Source organism: Coffea arabica, chromosome 6e (assembly GCF_036785885.1).
Source record: "Coffea arabica cultivar ET-39 chromosome 6e, Coffea Arabica ET-39 HiFi, whole genome shotgun sequence".
NCBI lineage: Eukaryota > Viridiplantae > Streptophyta > Magnoliopsida > Gentianales > Rubiaceae > Coffea > Coffea arabica.
In genome coordinates this window covers 4448636-4473499 of record NC_092321.1, presented here as the reverse complement: position 1 = coordinate 4473499, position 24864 = coordinate 4448636, and the positions used below count along the sequence as shown (strand labels likewise).

At 37.7% G+C, this 24864-nt stretch overlaps 3 protein-coding genes across 5 annotated transcripts; 1 reads left to right on the top strand and 2 right to left on the bottom strand.

Moving 5' to 3' along the window:
* The first annotated feature begins 2625 nt into the window (after positions 1-2625).
* On the top strand, positions 2626-9540 carry LOC113694918 (CAAX prenyl protease 2). Its single transcript, XM_027213840.2, has 8 exons — positions 2626-3180; positions 4394-4450; positions 4588-4800; positions 6181-6292; positions 6992-7063; positions 7460-7522; positions 7904-7981; positions 9101-9540. Exons 1-8 carry the CDS (start codon positions 2920-2922, stop codon positions 9235-9237), a joined length of 993 nt encoding a protein of 330 aa, XP_027069641.1. The 5' UTR covers positions 2626-2919; the 3' UTR covers positions 9238-9540.
* A 3278-nt stretch (positions 9541-12818) lies between these two features.
* On the bottom strand, positions 12819-14887 carry LOC113695490 (protein LITTLE ZIPPER 3). 3 transcript variants are annotated; one of them, XM_027214609.2, is made up of 2 exons: positions 14697-14887; positions 12819-13501 (listed from the first exon to the last, which is right to left on the bottom strand). In XM_027214609.2, exon 2 carries the CDS (start codon positions 13464-13466, stop codon positions 13221-13223), a length of 246 nt encoding a protein of 81 aa, XP_027070410.1. In that variant the 5' UTR covers positions 13467-13501; positions 14697-14887; the 3' UTR covers positions 12819-13220. The 3 variants fall into 3 exon arrangements, with proteins under 3 accessions (XP_027070410.1, XP_027070413.1, XP_027070411.1); XM_027214612.2 differs by lacking the exon at positions 14697-14887 and adding an exon at positions 13693-14260; XM_027214610.2 differs by lacking the exon at positions 14697-14887 and adding an exon at positions 13613-14259.
* A 4955-nt stretch (positions 14888-19842) lies between these two features.
* LOC113695446 (probable purple acid phosphatase 20) lies at positions 19843-23045 on the bottom strand. Its single transcript, XM_027214542.2, has 5 exons — positions 22689-23045; positions 21470-21761; positions 20778-21352; positions 20456-20544; positions 19843-20370 (listed from the first exon to the last, which is right to left on the bottom strand). Exons 1-5 carry the CDS (start codon positions 22845-22847, stop codon positions 20187-20189), a joined length of 1299 nt encoding a protein of 432 aa, XP_027070343.1. The 5' UTR covers positions 22848-23045; the 3' UTR covers positions 19843-20186.
* Positions 23046-24864: the final 1819 nt, after the last annotated feature.

Below are 24864 nucleotides of genomic sequence, written 5' to 3'. Positions count from 1 at the left end.
ACCAATCGTTCATTAATAATTAATAATTATACTTATCAATTCGATACTTAACTAATTTTTGTAATATTTTTAATCCTACATTATTAGATTTACAGTTCATGCTTTTGTTTCTTGATGCAATAATCTTGAAGCCCAAAAGTGTCGAAAGTGGGGACACCCATGAGTTTTCCCGGCACGGACTCCTCCGCCGAAAAAGAGCCCGCATGCCATGAAAATGCATGATCGCATGCTTTTTCTACTGTGGGAACTGCCTTTGAAACGTCAGCAATAGGCAGCAAACAATTGGCCAGAAGAACAACGTTGGGCGTTGTTGCGGTAAAATGGCTTTCCCAGTAAAGGGGTGGTGGGATGTTATCTCCGACGTCCAAGTTGATCTCAAAGAGGTCCTCTTCTTCTTCTTCAGCTTCGATATCATGATCAGTTGCAACTTTGCAGCAAGCCATTGCATGTAATTCTTTGGTTGCAGCAGCATCCTTGGCCATATGTGCTATAGATATAGATACGAAGAAGTGTCTTTATGGAATTTCTGTTGACCAATTAAAAAGTATGTTTGTTTTATGCGTGCTGGAGAGCTATTTATATATATACGGTTGGATTGGACTGGTGGGGTTGCTGGCTGGAAGGTGGATGGAGGAACGCTCCTCAACAAATCTACAACTAGCTATTTCCAACACGAACTGAGGTCGATGCACCCATTTTCAAACCACGGAATTCACCAATATATCAACATCCTGTAGAAAAACACGTAGTATAATCTAGCTTGTCGTTTTATTGACCGGAGGAAAAAGGACAAAGGAATCTCAAGTGATATATTAAGGGGCAGGTCTTTCGTCTTCTAAAAGGATTTGAGTTGATATTTTCTTTTACTACTTTTTTTTTTTACCACATTCTCGTGTAGATGAAGAAATGGTTAAGTAAACTCTATTTTCTTGAATTGCAGCTGTGAGCATGCTGATATATATATATATATATATATATATATATATATATATATATATATATATATATATATATATATATATATATTGGATGGACCTTCTTTTATGTGCTCTGCCTACTTCAAGTGATCAGTCATGGAGATCCAATTTGATAAAAAGAAAAAAAAAAGGATATATTGACAAGAAGTCATATGTAGATTTGAATTAGAACATTCTTGATTCAGATTGGAATTGTTCATGTGCACCCGCCGAGCTTGGCAGGCACAGAAAATTGAAGTCAACAGAAGTAGAGCTAACTACCTCAACGGACCACAAGATGTTGCACCCTATTTCCAAATTGCCTAATTCTGATGGATAACCAGCAAGTAGCTTTTGGGACATCACATGAGAGTCTTAACTCCCGATGACGAGAGACAAGAGTATCAACTCCTACTCGGATTCTGGTCATCCAAGCAACCAAATCAAAATACAGAATTGGATACACAAACATTAAAAGAATCTGGTATTGCCGTACTGACACAATTGCAACTATAGACTATTCGAACAGTATGGACTATTTAATTTATGTATGTGAGTAGCAGCATCGGCTCTATGACCAAAAAAAATAAAATAAAAAATTTAAAGCTCCGTTTGAATAGAAGGAAAGTAGTATAGGAAAGTGAAGTGAAATAATGTGAGGTAAAGAAAAATGAAAATGAGTTTGGTTATTAAGAAAAATATTGAGAGAATATAAGAAGTTAAATGATAGTTGCTATTAGTTACTACTAAAACTTTTGTGAGTAGCCAACTATTTTCCTTCACAATCCTGCATATTTTTCAAGACACAAAATGCAAAAAAAAGTGTAGGAAAAAGCAAGAAAATTTTTCAACATCACTGCCAACCAAACATGCATGAAGGGGAAAAAAAAATACTTATTTTCCTTCACTTTCTCACACTTTCCCCCGCAAACAAACACGACCTGAAAGACGGCATAACAGGTCGGCCACCAGTGTGGCACCTGAAACTACTACTACATTGAATAACATTAAACAAAGCTTACTTTAATTAGCAAAATTCGTGGTAACATGACATCTAATCTACATGTCTAATTTTTCCTAAGATATTCACATAGAAATTGCCTTTACGCAGAAAATGATCTGACTTGCTTACATTCCAATAATCACAACTCTGAGGAGTTTTGATTGAAATTTTTTTTTAAGTGTAGGTGGGAATTGGAATCACAACTCTGAAGGAGTTTTGATTGAAATTATTTTTAAAGCATAGGTGAAAAGTCTTGAATATAGAATTTTTTATTTATACTCCTTCCTCGAGTATCATCAAACACCTCACTTTCTTGATTAATGGGAAAAGTTGGAGCACCCGAATTGTTTGCCTCTTTTGAGTCCAAAGCCAATTCCAAAAAGCCCATGTGTTCATTCAGAATGACTGCTAAACTGTCCAAATATTCAGATTGACCCACCTTACCGATGGTGGGCTAAATTGAAGACCGGAATTTCACACACCCATTCATCTTTGGGCTTTGGGCAATTTTTGGACAGACTTTGAGATGAGTTGGAGGGGTTCTTATTGCCTGCCAAGTCATGGGCGTCCATGGTAAAGGTCTCAAGAATGACCTTGGGCTACGAGCAATCTTTTTTTCCTTCCCCTAGCTCCTTTTCTTTCCCCCTGGATTTTTTCTTTCCCGTTCCGTTTTTGATGCTTTTCTTTCCCTCGTTCTTTAACCTTCTTTCTTCCTTTCCTTTCCTTTCGTCTCCGAATAGCAAGTTTGTTGGGTTTTCGAAAGGAGTAGATTCCAAATTGCCGCTCCAAGTCAAGACAGACATACAGCATCTGCACATCAACACCCCCACAGGGACGCAATAGGGAGAAAACGAAGCAGAAGCAGCAGCGTATTCAGTGTTGTATAGTATTGCAGTAGTAGTAGTAGTAGTAGTACGTAGGGAGAGACAGAGTAGTAGTGTGTAGTGTGGCGTATGAGTGATGATGGGGACTGCGATTTCAGTGGAACGACAAGAAGAAGAACAAGAGCAAGTAGTAGTTGGCGGAGGAGGTCTCTCAGCTACAGTGGCAGTGATGGGATGTGCCGCCATGGCTGTGTTTTATGTTGCAATCCTTTATGCTCCCACCTTAATTCTACGCTTGCCCCCGCCCGCTTCCTACAAATCCTTCATGATTAGACGCTTCATCTGCGCCGCCATCTCCTCCCTGGTCTCCATCTTCGCCTCCGCTCTCATCCTCCCTGTAAGCCTCCTCTCTGCTAATTCTTCTCTTTTTTTGCCTCAGTTTATTTTTTTTCCTTTTCGCTGTTAGTCGCCTTAAAAAGCACCAATTGCTAAGATAATTGCTTTCTTGAAGCTCTCAACATACCCCCTTTTAACTGAAAACTGAGCTGGGTAATATCAGTTTCATCCTTTTCATTGGCTAGAAAACTTCAATGACAATTATCTTTGATGGTTTGTGTCCCTCTTCAACTGTACTTTTGTTGATAATTGACCAATCAGTTGAAAGTTTTGGTGTGTATTCAGCAGTGCCTTTTGTCAACCTAAGTACTTAATTGAGCGTCTCTTTTGGTTTTGTCATTCTTTTGAGTATCTATTTCCTCATATATAACTTAAAACTTAGTGAACTCGAAGCTGAAGAAGCCAACTTTGACAATCCTTGGGTGAAACCAGATGACCAATTTGCCAAGGAGATTTATTACTAAAATACAGGGTAAAGTGCAGGCTTGGATGAATAGCGGAGCATTACGTTGAATTTCATCTGTGTTAGTCGTAATTTTCATGGATGAATGTTAACCCATACAATGTAGCATGTTGATCCCAATGTTTCCTTCTCGCTTTCTGGTGTATGCACTTAGTCTATCTTGGTTTTGATCTTTAACCCACCTGCTAAACTTTCACCAAATATGTGACCTACGCTTGATTAAAGGAAAAAAAAAAAAGATAAAAAAACTGATGTGATTGGGATATTTACATCTTATTACTTATTTCAATCTGCTTCAAACAAATTCTGGCCTCTGTATGTTTGATATTTATATCTAATTACTATCCCACCTGTTCGATGTTGGTCATTTGATATGACATTTCAATCTACTTAAAACAATTCTACCCTTGGTATGTAGAGTGTGGCAAACGGTATCCTGAACCCAGCCAATTAAAATACACGAAATGATGCACGGTCCTTGGCTGATCCATCACGAATTTTGATTTCACCCTCTATCCTCTCTTTTCCGCTGATTTTTTATGGGGCCCACGTCTGGTGCAATATGGACACCCTAGCACAGACTATCTCTTGTATGCATGTGTTCTTTCCTGTGTTTATGCTGCCACTCTGCTTATATCTCATATCTACTTAGATTTCATTCAAGGACTTGCTAATCTGTCCATCTTTAGATGTAAAATTTTTGGAGTGCCATTTCTGATTTTTATTTCCAATTGTGACTCATTTGTGTCAGCTAAGATGGCATGCACCTGATGTTTCCAGTGCTTTTGGCATAAGATTTGATCATCTCGTAAGTATTCTGTTTGACTTTGCTTTACGTTATTAACTTTTAGTTTTGCTTGTGCTTTTTATTAGTTCACATTATTTCTGGATTTGGAGATTGAAAAGGATGACTTATGCTGAAATGCAATTTTGTGTATGAAACAGTGGCAAGCTTTGATCCTTCCTCTCTCTCTGACTTCCCTAATGTATGCTGGGTCATTCGTCCAGAAATGTTTGCATCTCCTTGATTCATGGGAGCAACATCAAAACTATGGCAGAAATGTAACAATTGAGTGGATAAGTAAGGTGCAGGACAAGTGTATTGATTTGATGCTTACGATGCCTTCCAACATCTCAGTTTGGCGCAACTATATTGTGGTTAGTTTATGTATTAGCTTTTTATATTGCTAAACAATTTTTCTCTTAGTTTTGCCTGTTATATTTTCTCGGAACTGCTTGTCTATTCTGGTATATGTTTTAAAAGGATAGGAAGCTTTTTTTTCCCCCCCAACTTTCTCAAGAGTCAAATGTTCTGTAGCCTTTATATCTTTACTAATTTCTTGTTGGGAGATATCAATGATCTGCAATTCTGGCTCGCTTAGCTGCATAAACCCAAGTTTGCTTGATGATTTTAGATATTTAAAGATCTCTCGTACTTCCCAAAAAAAAGAAAAAAAGAAAGATCTCTTGTACCGCATGAAATGAGTTTGGTTAATTTTGTTGGTTAGTAGCATGCTCATTATGTTTTACACACTGGTTTTTTAGGTATATTGTGCAATAGAAGAGTTGATGTTTAAATTATGTTAGAGATATGATTGATTTCTGGAAATGTATATGATTACTGGATTAGCTGGGGATACATGGTGCCATCCACTGTCAAGTTTGATATGGTCAGTATATGTTTGTGAGAGCATGAACTTGTTGACATTGTCATTCTTTTAATGTACTTAGATATAAAGCGAAGTGGTATTAACAATGTGCGGATAATCCATTCTTTACAAAATCTGAAGGATCCTTCTGTAAGACTCTCAATATATCAACTACTGATGTTATGTTCTGTTTGCTAGCAATAATGTGATGTTATTAGTTAATGCAAATATGTAGTCAAGTGTATGTCTCCATTGACAGCCTAAAAGCTGAGGAATAGATGTAATATGGGTGGAATGATTCTATGAAGCATTTTAACTGAATTAAAGTCCTGCTTCAGATATGTGTGATTCTGTCAGCAATAAATGGAATACTTGCATGTCACACAGCTATAGTTTTCAAAACAAGGCTGTATAATTTGTTTGGAAGGTACTCTCTAAACAGAAATAACCTGCGATCAGAACTATAATATATTCATATTCTTTTCTAAGTTTTTTTTTTAAATATTTGAAATTACAGCTTATGGTTCTAGAACTCTTTGGCATTTTCTCTGTCAATACATTTTTTGTAGCTTTATTTGGAACTTCAATTTAGGGTGGTGGTTAGCTGTTGTGGTCAGACAATTGTGTGCATGAGAGTATGACATAAAAGCTTCTGGTCAAGATTTTAGCTACAACTTATATTAATGTCAAAGCCAATAGATAAAACAGCGGTCCAATGTGAGTTGGAAAAAATGTAGAACTAACATTATATCAGTCAACATACTTGTTCAAAAGTGTGCTGTAATTTGAACGTAGCCTTTTTCTTTGTATTTCTCTTTTAATTGGTCTGTTTATGGACCCTCTGCTTGTTAATTTGTTTTTGAACTTTTTGCTGGATATGATTATGCAGGCTCCAATTACAGAGGAGTTGGTATTTAGAGCTTGTATGGTACCCCTCCTTCTTTGTGGAGGTTTTAGCACTTACACAGTTGTATTTCTTTGCCCCATCTTTTTTAGTTTAGGTGAGTGAAAGCTTCCTTTTTTTATTTTTTTGGGAGGTTGTAAGTTCTGCTTGAAATGGTTGAGTCACTTCTGCAAAAAGGTTATCTTACTAAGCATAATTCAAACTTGTCTTAGGGAAATTGATATATTCATATCACCTAAAATGAAATATGAATTCTACTTTTTTGTTTTTAAATTTTTTTGGGTTAGCAGCGGAAGGGTGGGAGTTAAGAATCGGGGAGGGGAAAGGGGGGAATTTAACCTAGGAACTCTAATTCCTAGGCCTCAACCCTAGCCTGTAGACCAAGGCCGCCTCAGCTAAATATGAATTCTACCTGTTAAGGATTTAATTCATAATATTTTAATACATTAATACAGTAAGATGACTTTCTTTCTTCTGCTTTTCTTTGTCAATTTCTGGGATAAGCAGAGAATTATTTCTTAGGCATGACTGGCATCATGTGGATTTTTGTTTTTTCCTTGTCAGTATGCTTATTGTTTTGATTGGGCATTTTTCTGTTCTTAAATCACCTTGTATTGCTGGACTGTGAAAAAGGTATTCCCCAATCCTGTCAAAGGTTCAAGCTTTAAGTTATACCATCTATCTGCTCTTCATTTTGTTAACTCTTGTCCTTTTCGGAACTTATCTCCAACCATATGCATTACTTGTTTCTCTTATTTACTACTTCACGGAGACTAAGGATATGTTTCATTTTCAGCTCATTTAAATCATATATTGGAATACTATTTCCAGAAAAACAGGAGCTTGGTCAAAGCATCCATGGCTGCAGGTATGCTTCCTTTCTCTGTCAACTCAGAGAACTCAAATTTTCAATTCGGTGAGAACAAAGCAAAAGGAGTTACTTTGCATTTGGTTTAATCCCTCTCTAGTCAGAGAAGAGTTGTTTGATCACTTTTGATGTAAAATTTTGGATAAGAGAGTGACACAACATTGACACTCATTTAGTTTATCAAGAAATTAACTTTGTTGAGAGGTACCCTTGAAAAGGTGTAATGTTCAAATTGAAGTAGGATAAGGATCCAACTTGGCATTGATCTTTTTAGGGGCTTCTTTTGATTTATGATTTCTTTTTCTTAGGATTTTCTTTGTGCCTCAGGTTCTTTCAGTTCCTGGCTTTTTAACGTAATGCTTATTTTGAGTTTCCTGTTTCTGATTTTTGTTCCAGGTTTCCAGCTTGGCTACACTGTTATTTTTGGGTCGTATGCGTCATTTTTGTTTGTTCGAACAGGTGGGCAAAGCTTATCAAAACATAAATCTTGAAATCTCTTTTTTAACTATTCTTTTTTGGCAACTTGATTAACTGCAATGAGATTGGTTTATCAATCTTAGAACACCTTTAGATCCAGGATAGTTTCATTGCCCCGGTTGAGTAGAATTCTTACATGGGGTGGTAATTTTAGACATTCTGCTTTTAGGTTTGCCTGCAGGCAAGTTGCTTCTGACAAATCTTTTGCTTTGGAGGATGTTGATTAAAAGATGGGTTATGGGCTTGCCAGTATAATTTCTTCCACATAGAAATCATTTGTTGTTTTCCTTTTTTGTCCTCATTTAGCTCATTCTGATTGGCCTATCTTTTGTGATATTCTTCTTGTTTCATTGTGATTTTCAGGGCATCTTATCGCTCCCCTAGTTGCTCATATCTTTTGCAATTATATGGGTTTGCCCACAACTTTTTCACGAAGGGCAGGTATGTGGTCTCAAGCTAGATATCTTTGTCTGAATAGCTCCAAAATATTGAGAAAAATGTTGATTTATTGCTTTAAGCATTTTGATTCATATGTTGTTTGAACTTTCCCTTCTCGCCTTCCTATTTGTCACCATTATTACCTTTTGTTTCTAAAAAAATTTTGCTGCATGATCTTGCCAACTTTTTTTACTCTGGTATGTGCCCTTGAGCTCTCTCGTATTCATAGAGCCCTGAATTTTATGACCTATTATCAAATGAAAAGGCTATTGTGTGCTCCACACAAGAAAAATAAAAAAATCGGCACGCATTGTTTGATAGCTGAATATGTAGAAGTGTGAAGTGGTCTTTAATTTCGGAAAGCAAGTTTTAATTATGAATGCAAGAAATATATTTGAGACAGACCCCATTTAAGATGTTATACAACCAGTTGAAAATGATGCATACAATTCTGTACGTGTTTTTCTTATAGAATCAACCGTGTGACATAGTTGCGTAGACATCCTTAGACTTTTAACAGTGCAGTAATTACTCCAACTGCTGTCTCCCAAGACTTGACAATTTTCCATACATACATTTCTATAATGTTCTATTACGAAAAGATCATGCTTTTGTATTGATAAGGATAATCTTGGGATAACGAATCTTATTATTGTGGGCATGAGAATGGAGGGAAAACGTATGCAACCAGAACAAAAACCCAAGCCAGAAGCAAGTTAATGGAATTTCAAAAGCCATAATTGCACCAAAATCTGGGTGATCAGTGGAGCTATTAGCCTTAAATTAATTCAAAAATTGAATAGTCACGCCCTTTTAAATTTGATCATCACTTAACAGTAGTGTCTGCGCTCTTCAACATGATACTATTAGGGTTTAAGTAAGTTTCTTGGTATAGTAAAATGCGCTTTAAAGTCACCTGCTTCAGAAGAATTTCGGTTCGCATGTGCAGTAACCAACTCCTCCATTTCCCATTTTTGAGTTAAGCAGTGTACTTGAATATGTTGTTTCCGGTCCGCATGTCCTAAATGAGCTCATTAACCCTGTATAGTGATTATGATAAATGATTAAACACCTTTTTGCCTTGTTTCGTCATAGTGAACAATTTCTTTGAATTGCGATCAGGAATGGTGAGTATGGCGGCATTTATAGCTGGGAGTCTCGGCTTCTTCTGGCTTCTTTTTCCACTCACAAGCCCGCATTTGTACAATGATAGGATGCATAGCTGCAAGTGCTGGCATAGATATTGTACGTGGAGCTAAGCCCTGTGAAGTTCTAATGCTGGATTTCTAAAGAAAACCTTAACGTTACGAAACTAGTTAGTTGTCCTTTTCTCTTTCGTGTAAAGTTGTTATCTTTGGTTCTTTACGCTGATGATTCAGTTAGACCCTTCTACCAACTGTAACTTCTTTTGAGCTTTCTCTTCTCCTAACACGAATATGGAAAGGGGAAATCTGCCTCGAACCTTTTCGTTTATTACCATTACTGTTAAGCGTCTATTTTATGTCCATGACTTGAATATGTGCATTGATTTGGAACACAATGTCCATTTTCCTTTTTTGGTATTTCCTCTACTAGACTTCATTTGCACATAACGTATATTTCATAATGAATTAATTAATGATGCATGATGATAATCATCAATGTCGGACCGACCACTCAGTTGTCTTGCCTTGATCATGAGTCGGGCTTATGTGCTGAATAAAGCAAAGCACACACGCCATCAGGGAAATAAGAAGGAAAGACGAAGGATTAGTAAAACGCTACACAACCGATTGAATCACTCTGTTAATCCTTAACGGAACATATTAGCTAAACATCGTTGACGTTGACAAATAAGTGTCTATTAATTTTTTTAGAGAAAAGCATTTTAATAATAGTAAAGCAGGCAAGGCGTAGTCGTAACAGGCAGGCCTGCTGCTCTTTGCAAGTAAGACCATGGTATGGTGATGCAAGAAAATGAAAGTTGATTTTGATGATCGAAGGAGGACAGGTTTTGGCTGATTAAATTGATGTTGGAGTTGGGAGTAGGCTGGGCAATCAAGACCACTGCTCATCATGATACATACAACAATATCTGCGATATCATCAAAAGCTTGGAAATCGAGGGATGGGAAATGATGGTCTCTAAGATATTGCTCTGATGACATAGATCCGAAGGGGATACTGAATCAAAGCGAGGGAGATGTACCAGTCTTCTCAGAAAGAAAACAAGCATAATATGGATTGGATGGACCGAGTCACCAGAGAGAATCCATCCTACTACTACTACTACTACTACTACTACTAGCGTAGCATGGTATTATTTTGATGAAAATTGGCCATCTTTTTCTACCGGGGACTGAATGGTTTAGTGGAAGTATGTTCGAGTGGTGTTTGGCTGTTTTCTGGCTTATTTCTCTTGGGTCTTCCACAGGACGTTGCAGTCATCATTAGCCTATGCGCCCTTATTTTGGCTTCCCTTCCATATTTTGACCCTCTTCCCTCAGACATGGATGGATTCGGTAGAGAGAGCAGAAGCATGCCATCCCTAAAGGCCGAAACGAACACGTGGGATGGGAAGGGTTTTGTGAAGTGAACTCAAATGTTGAAAAGAAAGACGCTTTGTTGCGAGCCCTGTGGCTTGTTTTCTTGTTTGGTTTGATCGTTGATGGTCAACCTGTTGCCAGCAGAAGACATGTTGCCACGTCATATCCTATGAGTTGACGTGGTGGGCTCTCTCAGTCTGAACCTAGTCAAACATAATCAACCCCTCTTCGTTGACTTATCAGCTGAATGAATCTTGATGAGGTTACCTCTGATTGGATTTAAGATCCTCCCGTCGCTTTGCTTTAGCTTCCTTGATGGATATGGCCTGTGATTGATTTCTTGTATTCTCCTTTTCTTTTGTTCGACAAGCAGCAGTAAACAGAGAGATTTATGAAGTCTCGAAGGGCTTTTAAGGGAAGCTGTTCATTGACGACGTTTTTCTTTGTCAATGGATTCAAGGTGATTACAGGAGCTTTTTTTTTTTTTTCTAAAATAAAGTTCTCGAGACAAATCAAGATTCACCGTTGAATTCATGATATGTGTGTAAAAATTAAAATTTTAAATTAAAATTTTTCATAATTTTCATTCATTCAACGCTGACAGTGTATACACTGTCAGTATGAGAAAGATTAATTTTATATATATATATATATATATATATACATATACATACATGATATCACCTTCTAAGTCCTTGGTTTTTAACAAATGGCTAAAAATAAATGCGCTGTGTATCATACTACAACCGACTTATTGTCGCACCAAAGCCTTTCTCAATTGGAGATAACTTCTGAGTTTGGGCTTTTCCCCGCAGAAAAAGAAAATATAGATGACATAAGATTGCAATATATTTTCTCTGTGAATCAATGAACATATTCGTAGTTGGCAGACCGCAGAGGGTGCAATGCATTTCTGGATATCATAGAAGTATGGTTCTAAATTTTATCGGGCATGAGTATTTGGACATCCAATTTCTTGTATCTTACGAAATCTACAAGCGGATTTTTTCGCATAATAATTGATATCTGGACCGAGTAATTTTTTACCCCACGAGTAACTCCACGACCCAATTTCTTCTTCCTTACAAGCCATATCTGATGCTTTTCGTCCTTTGTGTACTTGTCATGTTCATATTTTTCTAGTCCTTAGCAGAAAAAATGGGGACTTGTCTTAAATTCGATTGACAAACGGGGGGTTAAATTGGGAGGAACTAAACCAAGTAAGCGTCGAGGACAGAGTGAATGCCGCAGCACACATTGCAAGAACATGGATGTTTAAAATACTAGCACAAGTCATGTTTCTTTTCCGAGTTTGTCCATATCTTCTTTCTAAAGTTTTCTATGAACTACAAATCTTTATCGTCATTCACATTATGTTTGTTGGTTTCTTAAAGTATAAACTAAAAAATAACATCTTAGTCAGTATTGTGAAAAAACAGCTTATGAAAGGCTTGTATTGAAGGTTGAAAATAACCTTATATTTTTTATTCATCAATTTGCTATTTATAGTGTCGTCGTAAAACAAACTAATATAATTTTTCCAATTAATAATTATTCTAAAAACTCTCAACAATACGACTTGATAACATAATATTCTACTACTAGCAAATATTAGCTAAAAACAGTTGTTAACAAACTAACATCATGATCTTTGATTAACAAATATCCTAACAATAAGACTTATTTAATTACTAACTAGTATAAAAAATAATCTAAAATATTTGTAGAAAAAGTTGGCACATCTCAAGAAAGTCAAACCACTTTCAAAATGTGGGCAGCGGTGAGGTCTGAGAATTTTTACTCCCTCTCTTAATTATGAACCATATTAGGTTTGTTTGGATTGCGGTTTATTTGCCAAAATATATTTACTTACATCATTATTACAATTTCCAACACACCTTTTTATCTTTCCAATTATCTTTTTATCTCATATACATCACATCACAAAAAGTGTTACAGTAAAAATAACTCTAATAATTCACAATCCAAACAAACCCAATTGAATCTTTGGTACTTTATTGTTTGCATTTATATAAACTTCCATCTCTTTCTGCTTAATCCAACTAGATAACCACACAAATGACAGAACTAGCTCTTTTCTGTACTAGACACACGTTATCTCCATGTTTTGAATCCCATGTTAAAGTTTGCTCAGAAATAGCAGTAGTTATTCTCCGAGGAGCAAGGATGGACGAGAATGTGCACATTTTATTCCTATGATTTGCTAACCCATCGTTTGCATGTAGATGATACTGCTACATAAAATACCACCGCGGATATCAACGCACTGAACTAAATACCACTGTTTCCGACAATTGAGCAACAAACATATACCACTAGGGAAAAGACATGTCACATATATTGTTGAAGTCCTAGCTAAAGTTAAAACTGCCACAGTTGAGTTTTGCATGATACATCTAAGGCCCCAAAGAACAAAAACAGGATACAACAAAAGATACTGCAAGGATATACCGCTACCACCATACTAGTATTCATATATAGAAACTGTTGCTCCTGATGGATGGATGCCGGATGGATGGATGGATGGAGGGACAGCTACCAAAATATTGTCCTATGCAAAGACTACAATTGATACTGCAGCGAGGTAACTACCACTTTGACTCCTATGGTTTTGCAAAAAATACGTACTAGTAATACTAAAAGAGGGAGGAGTCCTAGCTAGGCGGGCCCAAAGATGTCCCAGGCAATATTTTGCTTCAGTTGTTGTTGGACTTGGAAGCGCCCGCGCTGGAGCTGGAGCCGGAGCAGAGATTAAGATCAGGAATGGAGTCAGAGGAATGATTGGGTCTTGGGTTCTTGTTCCCATGAGCTAGCTTGCGTTTCAGCTCATTCAGCAGTGCTTGATTCTCTTTGTTCAGCAGCTCTGCTTTCTTCCTCAGCCTTTCGTTCTCCTTCATGATGTAACAGTTTTCCAAGTACAGTTTTGAGTTCAGCTTGTCCATCGCTGATTATACGTGCAACAGAATGGCTAGCAATCCTGAAACAGAGATCATGAACGATAAAGAAATGGGGATATCAGGTTATGATTCGATTTCCGGAATGTCAATAAACAAGACCAAATCGAAAGAACGCTTCAAAGATGGCTTGCCTTCCTTCAAGATGTTTGTTTATCGATTTAGTAATCAAATTCTTCAGGATTTATGCTGCAGAAAGCAAAATCGTTCTAACCTATTCCGTATGCTTTTAGCTACCCCGGAATGTAGGAAGTTAAAGCAGTTCAGGGAAATAATGGGCAGGCACGATGAAAGAGAGTGAAAACAGGGCAGGTGGAACGCCAAGCAAGAACAGCTTTTATACTTGACTAGCTCGTAAAATTTCTGATTTATTCATTAAAATAACACGCAAAAAGCGATAAAGAAGAAGAATATGAGTATCTCCAAATCCGCACTCATTTAAAAATGGCTCCTTTCTGTTGTCCTGGCTAGGAAGACAAGAATATAGTATCATAACAAGATGACAAATACCGTTTAAGATGTTGAAAACAAAAAATAAAAGTGAATACCATCATTATGGTTTAATAAAATGCACATGCATGGCTTCAGAACATTACAATTCGTGTTCCTAATCATAAATATGCCCATTTGTGTTTCTGTTTGATGCATTTTGAGTGTGAAAAAGAAAAAGAAAATAGATACAAAAAGAAAAAGAAACACCGACAGACACTCCTCCTCCTGCGAACAACCTATGCTGCTGAAGCCTAAAAGTAACGACTTACGAACCACCAAAACCCCCTCCCTCGACAGCCCCCCCTAAAAAAAAAACTTCAACAGATATTGGCTTTTTATTTTTGTAGACAATTGTAGAAGGAGGACAAGAACGAGCAGTGTGATAAGAGGGGTGTGTTTTGATTAACTGCAATGTTTGGAGACTTTCCGTTGTGAATAACGCACATGATGAATAACAAACCAAAGATAGTCCCAACTTTAGTCAAGAGGGAAAAAAAACAAAAACAAAACAAAAGAAATGCACCCCATGTACAAAAGATTGTCTACCTTTACATGTGAAAGTAAGCAGAGAAGAAACAAACAAAAACAACTACTAGACTACTAGTAACAGCAGCAGAAGCAATAGGAGGAGGAGTAGTAGTTGTTGTTGTAGTGGAATAGAAGAAAAGAAGAGGAAGAGAGACAGAAGGGGGTGGGGTCTCCCTTTAGCTTTTCTAAAAAGATCACCTTTTCGAAGGTTGGCAAGAGCAAGAAGCAAGTTGCAAGCAAGCAGCTTTGGCCGAGGAAGTGTGACAAGAGTTTCCTCTACTTAGCAGTTAAAAAGGGCGGAACCTACGGGACAAAGAGAGCTAATGGGGGGCAGGTCAATTTATATAGTGCAAAAGAGTAGGAAAGAGAAAATCTATGGAAGGGGGAGAGGAGGGGGTGGGGGGGGACATGCTTTTTCTACCCATCTGCAGAAACAATCATGTATGTGTAAGCACGGAAGGCGGCTTGTATTGGAAAGGATTTAAATGTTCTTCTTCCAATTTTTACTTTGCCATATGATGATGATGATGAGTTTTTTTAGGGGATGGCGTCATGTGAATGATGGGCTGTCAGAGAAAGGGGCATTTTGGGTAGTTTGAGGCGTTGCCATTCCACACACTTTGTAGAACTTCCAAAGAAGGGTAATTCGGGACCTTCACAGGGGGTTTCGAATGATGGTAGGGCTTGGCGGTCCGAAGATTCGCAATGATGGTTTGGATTGGTTCGAACCGACGCAGCCCATCATCACACCAGACCAGTGACCAGCCCCCCACCTTCCCCTACCATCGATTCTCTTTTGTTTTGTTTTGTTGTGTTTTGGGTTTTCATCCAAATCCACTGCTCCCCCTTTCTTCAGCCTTCCACTTGGTTTATTTACACGTCCTCTTTTTGTCTTTTAATAAACTGCCCTAATTTTGCCTCTAATCTGACTGATTTGCCCGTTTGGCTTTCAAGATGTTTAGGCCTAATCCCCGTTCCCTCTAGACATATCAATGACTAAGATTTGGTTTAGATACTGGTTTGTTTGAATAGTGTACTATTTGAAATAATTACAGTAATATTTTTTATGATGTGATATATATGAAATATAAAGGTGATTGAAAATATAAAAAAATGGGTTAGAAAATGTATTTATGATGCAAGCGAAATATTTTTTGGAGAAATTTACTATCCAAACATCTTTTAATTCAAATCCTTTACCCAAATTCCTTTGACTATTTGGATAACTTGAGAAGAATTTGAATTTGAAATCCTCCAAAAATATTTTTATAGTTCAAATGAGTGCATTTGAAATTCACTCAAAAATATTTCAAATCCCCTTCACTTATTTTTGTCTATACATTAAAGAATCTACCCTTCTTTTTATGTGTGTATAAAAAGAAGTTATTAACCGTTAATTCACTGAAAAATAGTTACTGGAAGTGAAACGGTGGATTTGAAACAGCGGGAATGTAAACCCACAAATGGAGAAGAAAAAGAAGAATGAAAAATTGATTTTCCACCCCTGAACTCTACAATTATTTAGTTTTTACCTCTCATGTTTACCTTAAATATAAATTCCTTTCACAATGTAACAACCCTTAGCCAAACAATGTATTTGGATTAAATATGAATTATAAATTCTCATTTCAAATCCATTCATGTTAAATACCTCATGAAATTCAAATCCATCAATCTAAAAGGACCATAAAGTATTATTTGGTAACTTTATAATAATGTGTTTCAGCAATTAAATATAAAAAAGAGCATTGCTATACTAAGCAAAATATCATCACCAAATTCCAAAGCGAATAGTATGAACACTATAATCAACTTTATCCTCGAAAGATAGGAAAAACATGGAATGATTATAATGTGAGGCATCTTCCTATTTATCTTTATCATTTGATTCATTTAATCATAGTTGTATTTTATATCTGTTTTTATTTTTTAAAAAAAATAATTGATAAGTGAAATTCTATTCTTTATTAAGGGGTCTATGAAACCTAGGTCTATAAAACTCATTAGTGATTCTGAATGACTTTAAAGAAAAACATTACGTATAAATGTGATTGAATTGAAATCCAATCGTTGTCTTAAAACTCACTTACCAAACATCTATTAGTCTATATCGTGGATATAATAAGCATGAACTGAAAAAGCTCAGCCTGTTTTGTTATATTGGATTAGAGACATAATTGGACATGATTTATGATTTGCATTAGATTCTAATGCTATGCAATGCAGAAGAGTACACTCTTTTAAACTTATTCCTCGAAATGAAGAATACAAGTCGCCGGTGGGAATCTAACTGATGGGAAATAACTTCGGAGGAAGCCATGAAGTAGTAGTTGGTGGGAGGTGAAGGTTAAAGCACTACAGAATATTTTTTGCGGTGACTAATAGACCAAATGAACTGTTGCGAAAAAAATTAGGGAAGTCATGAAAGGAAATTGTAGCACTAGTAAACTAGTACTTCCACTAATTTAAAGTTGGTAAAGCCTTTTTTCTTCTGTGTCCGGGTAAGAGGGTAAAGCTAAGATTTAACCAGGAAAACTTGGGTGATTAAATAGCCTCAAGCAAGAGGTACAGCTATTTGGAATGCAGAAGAAAGCAAGCAAGAAAAGCACCACAGAATCAGACTGATCACTAAATTAAGGAAAAAGTTCTGGTATCCAATGAGCTTTTTACAGTATGATGGCCTTTGTTGCAATATGATGGAGTTTTGTTTCACGAAATACAAAGTAAAGCATAATTCTTTTGCTTAGCATCATAGAGCTGAGCATTTTTCTTTGTCATAATAGTATTAAGTTGTTGTATCTGTGTGTAATGGAGGAGGGGTAGGGGCAGGCTAACGCGTTATGAATGAGTGCATTAACGTGAAACATCATGGCTTTGCAGGCGGATCTTTTGATGTATAATAATGAACTAGTTTAGGAGTTATTTGATATGCCGTGCTTGTAGATAGATATTTGGTGTAAAATGTCGTCTGATTCCAATTAGCTAACATGATTAGTTATTCGTAAACACAGATGAATTGTACGTCTTAAGATAGAGATGCTAACATGCAACAGAATCGGAGGCACCTTGCAATTGTTGTAATCGTACAATTTTTGGTTTCTGATGGTTTTTTTAGCTTGTGGTAGTATCATAAAGCAAAAAAAGAGGAGAAAGGGCATAGTATCATAAAGCAAAGGAAGGTAGTACTGGTAATAATGGAGTAAAATAAAAAAGAAGGAAGGAGAGGTCTTCCCAATCCCAACCCAACGTGCATGAAATGAAGAAAGAGTTGCAGCAGTAAATGTTGGGTAGCTTGTTGCAACAGTAGCAGCCAGCGATTCTTTTGGTATAAATTGTGCCCTCTGAAAGAAGCAATGATGGCAATGCCATGTAAATCTATCTAATAATAACAATTGGTCTCCTCTCTCTAGTAAATAGTAAATAGTAAATAATAGTAGTAGTAGGAATTCCCCAACCCTCTTACTTAAATAAATGGGTGCGCCTTTTTGCAGCCAATTTGAGTGGTGACCCTTTATTAAAAAGAAGTTTCTTTCATGATTTAGGAGGTTGGGGGTTATTTTCCATAAATGTATCGCAGTGACCAAAAGATTTACAACGCCATTGATATCATATCAAGCATTCATTCCGCACAAACCCAATTGATTGCCACACTCCTCCTTCTCCGTCTTCTTCTTCTTCTTCTTCATCTTCTTCCTCATCATTATCATCTATTATCATTTTCTTGCCCTCCTAGGCCGGCCATGAGCAAAATTCTAGTTAGCCAACTTGGCAGTGGACCTCCATATATTCCATTCATTGACTTGCCCATTTGGCCATTTGAGAGAGATGATTGCATTGCCCGTGTGATGTTGAACCATGCAATTTCATTGGGGCATTACTGGTACATGTGAATGAATTCTCGATTTCAAATTCGCTTTTAATTTTTTTTTTTTTTGTTCTTTTCCCTCTCTTTGCAAAGAGCATGACCTCATCAACAACCAAGATTCAACCCTTCAAAGTCTCTCTGCTTTATCTTTCTGAGGTAATTTTAATCATTTCGCATAATACCAATCCCTGCAAGGCTAATGATGGAATTACATTATTGTAGTTATGTGCGTTGAACCCTACACGTGATCTTACCTTCCACAATTTAATCTTTGGCTCTATGGAGATGGGACCACAAACATATCTGAATTGCCCCCCCCCCTCCCCTTCCTCCCTCCCTCCGGGGACCCTAGTTTACATATTACGTACTACTCTTTCAAGAAACCATCTTAGCAGCAGTAGCAGAGTACTGCTAATTTAATTACTCCATCAGTTGAGAATTTTTTTAGAGGGTTTGACAAGCTAGAGCTAAAGAAAAGAGGTAGATTCCGGTCTATGAATTTCTGACACCTTTTCCAGCGTGAAAAAAAATGTAGTACTAGTCCATAAAGCAGCAGTAATTCTATTTCTTCTTCTAATTTGGCAGAGGAGGGATTTGTAAGCTCCTGTGTGAGAACGACTAGTAACACGGCATTTTATAATAATGTATCATGTGTGTGTGTGTATATCGATCGTCCACCCGAAACGGTTAATGACTTGCATGCGAATACGAAGGAAGGAATGAAGAAAAGAAGTTGGTTTCGTACAAAGCCCCCAACTTTCGACAGCGATCGGCTTTTCGTGTGCCTTAAATGTCTGCCTTTTCTTAAACATGTTCATGATACTAATGATGCCGTCGCAAGGAAACACAGCGCAAAAAAAAAAACAAGTAGAAGACCCTTTTCACAAATCTCTTCTTGACGAGGAGAAATGCTATTACTATACAATCAGCTTATCCAGCATTCCTGCTGGATAGTGCCAAAACCTTTGAATGTGCCCTGGAAGTTGGAACCCAAACAGAAGATTGTGGGTTGAAATCAGCCCAGTATAGACTACCTTCATTTAGTGTATGGCCCAGGACGAAACTACTTCACTTGGTGTATAGTAGCCTAGGGCAAAAATACTTGACTTGACACCGACCCACGGCAAATTCGATTGAAAATTTCGTACGACTTTTTACATTATATGATGTACGCTTATATACCTTTTATTGTATTTATAAATTTTATTCATATACGCGGTATCAATGCATAAATATGTCTGTCCTTGGAAGCGTATATCACATTGTAGTACACCAATTGTGTACCTAAGTGGATCTAAATCAATTGTACTTGCCCCGATTCCACTTGATACATAGCATCACACGGCTACAGAGCTGGGAAATTGAGTCATGACAAGGCGTGATTATATCTTTGTGCAAAAGCAACTGATCTCGTTGGAGGTTATTTTAAGGCGTGGCTTCAGTTGTCACAATTTATACACGCTTTTTAAGTGTTCAATATTACAGCATCAAGATGGCGCAGCTCTTGCTTCACTCCACGTTTATAATTAATTTGCAGTATAGTTCAATGCAAAATTCTACTCTAGAAACAATTGACAACCCACTCATTGAGTCATGACGAGGGGTCGGCTTTCTTATAGGATTTACAAATTTTACATCCCGAAACACTGCACTAGAAAACATACGCAAACAAGAGAAGAAATCCACAGATGTAGGAGACGTTAATGTCCTAAAACATTATCATAACTTGCATCAGCCCAAGACCCATCCGGGTATTTCTTCAATTCCTGAAAGCTCCTTGTATGAACTTCGCAGATGTTCTGGACCTTCTGGTTGGTTCGCATCTACGCCTTACAATTCGGATCGGATGCAAGGCTTGTTAACCAGGTTGAATCTGCTATAACTGCTTCATCATCATCGTTCCTGTGCCATGTCCATCTTGCATGGGTTGCATTTATTACCTCAAACTCCCCGTGTCCAAAACTAGCCTCCCTGAAGGCAGAAATTTTTGGCTGCGGGTCGATGTACCTATTACAACAAAGATGCATAAGAAATGGACCTGCATTTCAGTTTTCAAAATCCGGGTGCAGAACTCAGTTTTAGGCCAACTTACTTTGTAGCTAGGCCTTCACGATTTCCACCATCCCCGATTGTGATGTGCATTGGTCCACACTCATTAGCTTCATTTTCATAAACTCGAGTCTGATATTGTAAACAATTAGGAAAACAGGGTTCGGAAGAAGGGTTATGTTACGTTAGTGTATTAATGCATGTGGACTCTTTTTCCATAATTTATCATAGTAGATGCAATGCCCATTAAAATCAACATATAAGATATCTATCTATCAACTGACGGAACTTGAACTCTTAACGAATTGATGAAATTTTTGCGCTGATATGGCATGGGAAATATGAGGGACGGGATTTAAACTTACAAATCTTTCGTATGCATGAACATGCCCTGCAAATACCACATCGACTCGAGCTTGATAAAGCAAGCCTTCCATGGCCGCCTTCATATTTACAGATTCAGCTTCCCCCTGATGAGCTTTATTTGAATTATACCAAGGTGCATGTATAAGAACAACCAGCCAAGGCGTCCTACTTCTGTCGACCTTCTTCAAGTCTGTCTGAAGCCACTTGTACTGCGCTGAGCTCGGATCAAACTCAGTATATGAACCCAACATAATCACATGAACACCTGCGACTTCAAAGGAGTAGTATAAGTTGGAATCAGAGCCGCTCTGCTCGTATGGCATATCCCATCTTGCATTGTAGGCCGTGAAGGGCTGGCTGTGTAGTATGGGGATTTTCTCAATCTCATGGTTTCCTTGTGTTACCATCCAAGGCCGCTTGCTTGCTAGGGGCTCTACCAATCTCCCAAAAGAGTCCCATGATGGTTGGTCTGTATCAGCATATGACAAATCCCCAGGCAATAGTAACATATCATAATTTGATTTCCCAATGTGCTCAAGAGTTGAACTGGTCCAATCTGTCTGTCCTAGATCACCTGCAGCATGAGATATCGCAAGGACAAATAAGCGTGACATATTAATGCCTCGAACCAAAGCAAACCAGAGTAGTTACTATCTCAAATTGAGGATGCCATGTTGCAAGCTTCGTCTACCTGCGACAGCAAATTTGATAGGAAACTGTGCCGGCGGAGTTTTCAAATTGAATTCAGGGCTTGAGTCAGATCCACAGCGGTAGTAGTATTCTGTGTTCGGCTTCAAAGGACCGATGACAACATCATGTATTTCTCCGGAATCATATGTCACATAGGTGTATGAGCTGGTGCTTCCGTTGGCCGAAAAGCCATAAGATCCTGAAGACGTACCATATTCAACAGTAGATGGACTAGGGTCATTGGTAATCCATGATATCCTAATCTTATCTTGTCCAACAAGAGATATATGCACCTAGAATTGTAGAATGACACTGGCCTTGTCAGACACCGGCTTCAAAATTGACCAATAAATGAAACAATTGCAAACAATTTCAGGAGCGAATTAGAGTGCTGTCAGTAATTCAATCAATCCGATTCATGACTTTTCTTTCAAATTTGAAAAATTCCGGTTCAATGCTATGGTAAGGGGCAAAACAGATAAGAAACAGGCTCCATGAAGCACTCGAACTGGCAAAAGTGAGGTTCTTGAATTTTTCCAGCAAAGCTCAAATAAAGTAAAAAAGCAACACTGAGGTTATCTCTATCCAGAGGTTCGAGGGGTCAAGATAGCAAGTGGCATTAGTTGAATTTTTCTTGTACACTTTTCCCTGGTTGGTAGTCGGAACTAATTCGCATGAACTAATTGAGACCGTGGTGAAGACGTAACTTGGAACAGAGATGCATGAATAGTTCACTAAAATTAAGGAATGGATGGCATCCATTAATTTATTAGAGTTTATCTCTTCACCGCCTCCCGCACTCCCATCGAAGTCGCTGGAAGCAAATGTAAGGTTTCGACAACAGGTGTCCAAAATTTCAAGCCGAAGTAGGAATTGACAGCAATTCAAAAATTTTACAGCATTGCCATTCCTCGCCATCAGGGGTAAAATTTAGTGTTCTTACAAGTTAACAACTACCCAAGAAGGGTTTCCTGTAACTGCACCTCGAAATAAACGGCGAGCTTCAATCTCATTTTCGTCAAAGGAAACAATCGGTTATTGGAATGTTGGCTCAAGATATGGGGCAATCAGGCCGAGTCCGACAAATTAAAACTTGGTGTTCGAGACAGGGAAATCCCCTAATAATAATAATAATTGAAACATATATAGGGGGTGTAGAAGAAATTAAAAAAAAAAAAAAGGGGAAGTCAAGGACAGGGGTGGTTGGGTAGAATAATTACCTGTTGAGGAGAAGTAGAATCAAGATCCTCAGAAGGTGCAACAAAGAGGGACTTTCGAGCAGGCGGTCGATCATAGGCTAGTGCAAACTGAAAATGAAAATCTCCGGCAAAGACCAGAGCCAATGCCAATGCCATAAACGGCCCCCTAATTGCAGCCATGCATGCAAGACCGGAGAGTCGGAGAATAGATTGGGGACAGAGGCTAAGCCCTGGAGTAAATAAAGATACTCGTCGCAAACAATAGAAGTACGTATATAAACGTGAGAGAGGGGGGGGAATTCACAGGGCTCATAGTCAAGGGTCTATCTTCCTACTAGTATGAACGGAAGTATGACGATAATTCCTAAATTTGGGGTCAGCGAAAACTGCAACTGCAACTAATACTTGTTGCGTTCTCATATTGTATTGTAGCACAGTACATTCCGAATTCTCTTTACGATACGGTCTATCCTCCTCAAGTGTCGTAAAGCCTGCGGCAATATCAGACAGCTGTCTGTATCTGAAGAAGCGAACAACCCATTAGAGCAAAAGGATCTTAATTCATTACAAGAGCTGCTCCTCCATCTCAAGGAAAATAAGTTAGCACTACTACTTTTTTTTTTTTTTTTTTTTAACTGGGTGGGCGAAAAAAATACATCTGAAAATGTCAGGATTTTGCTTTTGGGTTTGGTGCATGTTTTGGCATTGCGGCCACGGCTTCTCTTCATCAGTTATGCTACTACGTAACCGTTGAGTTATGCTATTCTACATGTCTTTGAAGAAGGGAGGAGTAAGTAATCAAGTGATAATCATCAACTTTGGTATTATTACTATGAGACTCTAAAAAATAATATTATTTATTACTAACCCGCTAAAACTCCACCCGGAATTATTATCATTTTATGTGATCTCAACCCCTTGTCTTCTCCTTAACCCTTATAAAGTTCAGAGTCTCTCTTGAATTTTAAAAACAACAAAATTCTACCTTTTATCCTGCGTATGGATGAGAACACATAATAAAAGAACCCCAAAACACATACTCTGCATGAAATTGAAAAAGATGTAGGCATGTGCTAGTTGTCCGTGGGTTTGGTCCGATGACGGTTCAAATTCCTCTGAATTTTTTATTAACCCCTCGAATCTATGTCTTTTCCGGAGTCTAGGGTAGAAGTACGAGTAAGTGTAAAATCTATGTGTCGGCAGACAAAAAAAGAAGTGCTAGTTGTCCCTGGGGAGAGGCAACCTCGCCTTGTCAACCATGAACTACCCGCGTTTAGCGTCTAATCTTCAGCCGACCTAATAGATCATGTATGAGCACTAACGACTCATAATGGGGATTATTTATTTAGTGGGTGGGTAATACAGTGCCGATTTTTCATTGTTTGATTCCCTATCACTGATGATCAAGGCAAGTCTGCATGTGTGCGAATTTTCGTGCACGTTTTTGCACAGCTTGATTTCACATGTACAAAATAATTTATTTGTAAATACTCCTGCCTAATGGAAATTGACAGATACGGAGTGAGGTCAAAAGAGAGATGAAGCTTTTCAATGCTCAAACAAGAGGGAATTCTTTTGAGTTTGGTTTGCTAATTAATCATTCATTACTAAAGCATCAAAAAGCATATGGTGTTGTCAATATTTCAAATTCGATGGAACTCATCTAAATCAATATCAAATTTAAAATAATATGATTAAAATCTAAGTTCCTTGAGCTTTAATCGAGCTCAACCGGATAATTATAATTTCACCTTCAGCTGCAAAATAATATGTCTTTTAATTCTTTTTCCTTTGATTTCTTCCTTGGGCCCCATTTACTTCAGTGTCACTACTGGCCTGCGCGATACACAAACGATGCTTTCCGCTCATTACCCACACACTCTGACCTCAAGAATGGGAACATGGCTCAAACGGGTGGGTTTTTAAAAGTTTGGTTACGTTACGCCTTCAGCCCAATGTCATAGCTTTCACATTGAACAATTAACAATTCTTTCCTTGCACGGGAGCCTGATCTCGTCACCCTTCTTGCCCTTTCGTGGTTCAGACCTGTCCCAATTTTCTGAACGAGTGTTTGGCTCATACTGGAATTCAAACAATTTGGAATTATAAATCGTTACGTGATTAAATGAAGTTTTCGTCTATTTTTGGTTTGGTAATATTTAATTTCGTCGTCATCGACAACAGCAGCCGCTGCTGC

What these genes read in the sequence shown, in the direction of transcription:
- LOC113694918 (XM_027213840.2), top strand. Translation starts at nt 2,920, where the DNA reads ATGATGGGGACTGCGATTTCAGTGGAACGACAAGAAGAAGAACAAGAG. An exon ending in CCTCCGCTCTCATCCTCCCT is followed by an intron (nt 3,181 to 4,393) that starts GTAAGCCTCCTC and finishes CATTTGTGTCAG; the next exon opens with CTAAGATGGCATGCACCTGA. An exon ending in TTTGGCGCAACTATATTGTG is followed by an intron (nt 4,801 to 6,180) that starts GTTAGTTTATGT and finishes ATGATTATGCAG; the next exon opens with GCTCCAATTACAGAGGAGTT.
- LOC113695490 (XM_027214609.2), bottom strand. Translation starts at nt 13,466, where the DNA reads ATGGACAAGCTGAACTCAAAACTGTACTTGGAAAACTGTTACATCATG.
- LOC113695446 (XM_027214542.2), bottom strand. Translation starts at nt 22,847, where the DNA reads ATGGCTGCAATTAGGGGGCCGTTTATGGCATTGGCATTGGCTCTGGTC. An exon ending in TATCAAATTTGCTGTCGCAG is followed by an intron (nt 21,353 to 21,469) that starts GTAGACGAAGCT and finishes CTCATGCTGCAG; the next exon opens with GTGATCTAGGACAGACAGAT. An exon ending in TTCATGCATACGAAAGATTT is followed by an intron (nt 20,545 to 20,777) that starts GTAAGTTTAAAT and finishes TTACAATATCAG; the next exon opens with ACTCGAGTTTATGAAAATGA.